General features: G+C 41.9%; 1 protein-coding gene across 1 annotated transcript; it reads left to right on the forward strand.

Annotated features, from left to right (window-relative positions):
• Positions 1–1,181: 1,181 nt before the first annotated feature.
• LOC311126012 (adhesion G-protein coupled receptor G7-like) lies at positions 1,182–5,155 on the forward strand (the record flags this gene model as incomplete). Its single annotated transcript, XM_084200042.1, has 8 exons — positions 1,182–1,351; positions 1,886–2,038; positions 2,193–2,305; positions 2,625–2,956; positions 3,205–3,286; positions 4,063–4,221; positions 4,535–4,694; positions 4,942–5,155. Coding segments are annotated over 8 exons (1,382 nt in total), but the record flags the coding sequence as incomplete, so codon positions are not given.
• Between the last annotated feature and the right edge of the window lie 472 nt (positions 5,156–5,627).

Here is a 5,627-nt window from a genome sequence, read left to right on the forward strand (position 1 = left end):
CAGGGCAACTAAGTAGTGGCTCCGTAAGAAGCATCTCAAGGTCCTGGAGTGGCCTAGACAGTCTCCATACCTGAACCCAATAGAAAATCTTTGGAGGGAGCTGAAAGTCCGTATTGCCCAGCGACAGCCCCGAAACCTGAAGGGTCTGGAGAAGGTCTGTATGGAGGAGTGGGCCAAAATCCCTGCTGCAGTGTGTGCAAACCTGGTCAAGACCTACAGGAAACTTATGATCTCTGTAATTGTAAACAAAGGTTTCTGTACCAAATATACAGTTCTGCCTTTCTGATGTATCAAATACTTATGTCATGCAATAAAATGCAAATAATTACTTAAAAATCATACAATGTGATTTCTGGATTTTTGTTTTAGATTCCGTCTCTCACAGTTGAAGTGTACCTATGATAAAAATTACAGACCTCTACATTGCTTTGTAAGTAGGAAAACCTGCAAAATCGGCAGTGGATCAAATACTTGTTCTCCCCACTGTATATGAAGTCCTGATATGAACAAAAATCTCTCTATCTCTGTCTCTGTCTCTCTCTCTCTCTCTCTCTCTCTCTCTCTCTCTCTCTCATTCTCTCTCTCTCTCATTCTCTCTCTCTCTCTCTCTCTCTCTCTCTCCCATTCTCTCTCTCTCTCTCTCTCTCTCTCTCTCTCTCTCTCTCTCTCCCATTCTCTCTCTCTCATCTCTCTCTCTCTCTCATTCTCTCTCTCATTCTCTCTCTCTCTCTCTCTCTCTCTCTCTCTCTCTCTCTCTCTCTCTCTCTCTCTCTCTCTCCTCTCTCTCTCCTCTCTCTCTCTCTCTCTCTCTCTCTCTCCCATTCTCTCTCTCTCTCTCTCTCTCTCTCTCTCTCTCTCTCTCTCTCTCTCTCTCTCTCTCTCTCTCTCTCTCTCCTCTCTCTCTCTCTCTCTCTCTCTCTCTCTCTCTCTCTCTCTCTCTCTCTCTCTCTGTCTCTCTCGCTCAATTCAATTGAAAGGGTTTTATTGGCATGGGAAACATGTTTACATTGCCAAAGCAATGTGAAATAGATAATCAACAAAAGTGAAATAACCAATAAAAAATGTACAGTAAACATTACACTCACAAAAGTTTCAAAGGAAAAGAGCCATTTCAAATGTCATTTTACGGCTATGTACAGTTTTATAAAGATGTCTCTCTCTTTCTCCTTCTCTCCACTCAGTTTTACGTAGTAAAAACACAAACCGCTCCATTGGTTTTGTGCTCTACCAAAATGACCAGTTCTTCAGGTCCAGGACTTTCAGAGCTTCTTCAGGAACCAGCAGAAGGGTCATCTCTGCTAACCTGGGACAAGTGTCTGGACTGCATGTTGAGATGCTCTTCAAGCCAACAGTAAGATTTCTCTTGGAATCAATAAACACATAGTGGTCCAAATTCTCTGGGAAACGTAATGGGAAGTTCACCATTATCTAAGTCAGGGGCAGGCAGCACAGTTTGTGGAATGCCGCAGGTAGTGTAGGATTTTATTCCAACTAGGCACTACACCTGACCAATTGAGCTAATTGATCAGATCAGTGATTGCCTAAAATCAACACACCTTGTCGTCCAGGTCGGTTAAATCAAAAACATGATGTGCCTGCGGCACTCCAGGACCAGGGCTGCCTACCCTTGATCTAAGTTATCCATTGACGCTTTTCCGCCATAAGGAACAAGGAAGCATATTTTGGCCAGTGAACAAGGAAGCATATTTTGTATTGTATATAATATGTTAACTATCATAACTGTAATTTCTTCTGTCTCACATTTACTTATTGACCTGTTATACTTCACAATTTACTTCATGATTTTTTAAAATGAGGAATACTGTGAGAGCATGTCTTTTGCTGAAGGATTTACAGTGAGTTTGTTTCTGTTCTCACTTCTCAGGCTGTCCCCAACGCCTCCCTTTTTTACTTTGCCTGCGTGTCGTGGAACTACACGTTGAAAGACTGGAGCACCTATGGCTGCTCCAAAGTCAACCACTCAGAAGACGGCCTGCGATGTTTCTGTAATCACACCACTAACTTCGCTGTGCTTATGGTGAGTAGCTAGCTGCCTTCATCTCCCTTTAACTGACCACACTCTGACGTAAGGTTTACATCAGCAGGATCTAGACACATAAGGGAGATTACTTTATATTTGACTGTGACAGAAACTTAGTGTTTAAATGTATTTTTTTCTATTTTTTCTACAGTCATTCAGGAGGGATTTTAAATATGCTAAAGCACTAAACTGGATCACCACATTGGGATGCTCCATGTCAATCATAGGGTTGAGTTTAACAATAACATTCCAGATTGCAACCAGGTAAGATCCTACAGGGTTCCAGAACCAATTCAAAATATACAATAACATTCCATATTGTGACCCGGTAAGATCCTACAGGGTTCCAGAACCAATTCAACATATACAATAACATTCCAGATCTTGACCCGGTAAGATCCTACAGGTTTCCAGAACCAATTCAAAATATTGGGTGCATCTCAATAGTGTAAAGAAGCCCTTTGTCTGATCCAACATGACTTGATAGGTAAAACCAATATGCAACCCACTATTAATGACCCAACACATCCATAGCTACGCATCTAACTTCCCTAACATAGTGTTGTCTATCACCTATCCCCAGGAAATCACGCAAAACCAACCCAACTGTCCTCTTAATGAGCGTCTGCGTGTGTCTCCTGATCTTCACCCTCCTCTTCATGTTGGGAGTGGACAACCCTCATAAACAGCTGGAGAAACCTGAAATACAGGAGGACAACATTCTCCCCTCGTCCGACACACACACAGAGCGGGACAGAGGCCCCTGTACTGCAGTCGCAGTCCTGCTGCAGTACTTCCTGTTGGGGACGTTCACCTGGAACACGCTGTACGCCACACATGTCTTCCTGATGATCAGAAACAGCCTGGCCACCAGCCCATCACACTTCACAGCCTGTACCGTGGCCATCGGATGGGGTAGGACAGCTTGGAGAAAAATAAAGTATTTCGTTGTTTCAGAAGCTTTGGCTGGCATTTTCCCTGGGCTCCTTGAACCAAAACGAATGCTAGGTTATATTTTCAGGCTCTAATAAGCCTGAAATAGAACTTCAAAGCGACTTGTATAGTGATGTTTTGCCTTTAGAGGATGTATGTGTAGTATATAATCTGCATATGTCTGCATGCTAATCTACCAGGACATAACAACAATATTCTCTGTCCTTTAGGACTGCCTGCCGTTGTGGTGGCCCTCACCTTAGGAATTAGTTACAGAGTGGATGATCCACTGGGTTACAGGCAGGAGGAATTGTGAGTCAATACTGTACTATACTACTACTGTATTACTTCTCTGTACTGTATTATATTGTACTATACTATACTGTACTTGAGCGACCTGGCTCGACATATTTCCTGGTTTGTGACCCACTGATACCCCCCCGGTGAGAGAGGAGTAAGGCAGTCCAAGAGTTAACACACACAGGAACTTTATTCACACACAGGAGAAGATGCACATAGGGATGATTTTTGTATTCACGCATCTCATGCACATATGTCTACCCACGCTCTGACACTGGAAAAAACACAGTTCAGGCCCGAATAATACTGATGTGCTTGAAAGTGCATGCAGCGGACCCGACTAGCCAGTGCTGGGCTAGCTTGGAGCATCTGACCAATCACAGGATGCATGGTCAGTGCGTGGGCAGAGTGTGGGGTGCATGGGAACAGTCTGATTGGCTGATGCCACGAGCTGAAAGTGATGGATATCGGTCACATGAACTGAATTGTATTGCACTATACTGTACTGTACTACCAATATACATGTGGCCCAATTGCTGTATAAAATGTTATAACTCATACTGTAAAAGGTTTTCCCTGTCAATGTTCGTATTACATCCTTTTAATGATGGCAACGAGCAATTTAAAAAGTTGTAAAAAACTAAAAGAATGATCCATGGTGTTGAAAGGTTTCTTGTTTACTTATGCCACCCACCATGTTTACTTTATACCACGTTATTCAAATCACTGGCGTCCTGTTTTGTCTGTCACAAAGTCCCACTCTCTAACTCGTTCATTTGACCTCTCAGTTGCTGGCTTGCTGCCCTCGATCCAAAGGGGAACTTTGACTTCAAGCTGCCAATGTTTTGGGGGTTCCTGAGCCCTGTGGCGTTCATGCTCATCTTCAACATGGCGGTGTTGGTGTATTTTGTAGTTACCACATCCAAGACCAACCCACATATAGCCAGGTAACATTAATGGGGATATTTTGGGGGCACAAAGTAGAACGTTGTAGTCATAAAGATCAGTCTTGATTTAAATGCCTACTAATGAGCTTGTTCATTTCGTATTGTCTTTCAATAAAAAGCTTGTTATGAATAAAATGTATTATTATTTTATTATTATTATTATTATTATTAATTCAGTCATTAGTAACTTATTCATACTATTTAATGAGCACCATGCTCTAACCCACTCAGTGATTGGAAGCATACTGTTATTTTACCACAGCATTACAGCAATCTATGACCGCAATCAAAGTATGCTGGTTATATTTCCCAGTACAAGACACACATCGATGAAGAAGAAATTCCTCAGTAGCTTTTCTCTGGCTGTGGTGCTCGGTCTCTCCTGGATCCTGGGCTATCTGTTGCTCATTACACAGAACCAGACCATGTACACCATACTCAACATCTCCTTCTGTGTACTCACCACCACTCAGGTAGTAAATGTATGCACTCACTACTGTAAGTCGCTCTGGATAAGAGAGTCTGCTAAATGACTCAAATGTTAAATTATAGAGACTAGTGTACTATTGTACCACAGAATCCAGACATGATTGAAAACTAGTCAGCTACTAAACATTAATAAATTCTGCTGCTCTTTATAGAATCGCTACCTTTTGTTTGTACTTGTGTGTTCCTGAAAATACTTGATAAAGTCTTTGTGTTTTTGTTTTCGCTCCACAGGGCTTGCAGATTTTCATTCTGTTCACAGCAAGAACAGCAATTGTCAAGAAAAATATGTCAAGTGCTTTGAAATCTGTCTCTAGCGCTGGGATCCCTCTTCACACCAAGAAGTACAGTCTATGGCGAGGCGAGCAAAGTGAAAAAGTAGAATCATACACACAGCTGGACACTGATCTGTCATTTCCACCTTGTTCCTCACAGACATCTAACTGATGGGCTGCAACTTCAACCTCTGTTGGAAAATATCTCATAATATTCTACTGTAATATACAATATAATACACACACAATTTAGTATCAACATACAGTATATTTACCGTGAATTCCCTCAGAAGTTGTTGTCCAATGATTTTTTGAATAAATGTTGTGAATAATCTGTGATTATTGTCTTTTAAGCTAATGTTTGTTTTAGTATTCTTAGTGAGAAAAAACACTATTTTACACAATATCTCAGAATATAGCTTTAGACAGTGTAGCTCAGCGTTGTCAAACTAATTCTCCCTGCAGGCCACATTTGGTCATTACCGAGGTCCGGAGGGACGCATTTAAAATAGATTAAGAAGCTTCTGCTCCATCTGCCTGTACAGCACAGGCAGCAAGCTGCAGGTCCCCAACCCTATACCCTAGACACCCACCTGAGCGTCCCATACAGTAAGGAGAAGTCCTTATCTGTTTTATAGGTCTACT

The sequence above is a fragment of the Coregonus lavaretus genome (genome assembly GCF_964263955.1).
Source record: "Coregonus lavaretus genome assembly, contig: HAP1_SCAFFOLD_877, whole genome shotgun sequence".
Taxonomy (NCBI): Eukaryota; Metazoa; Chordata; class Actinopteri; order Salmoniformes; family Salmonidae; genus Coregonus; species Coregonus lavaretus.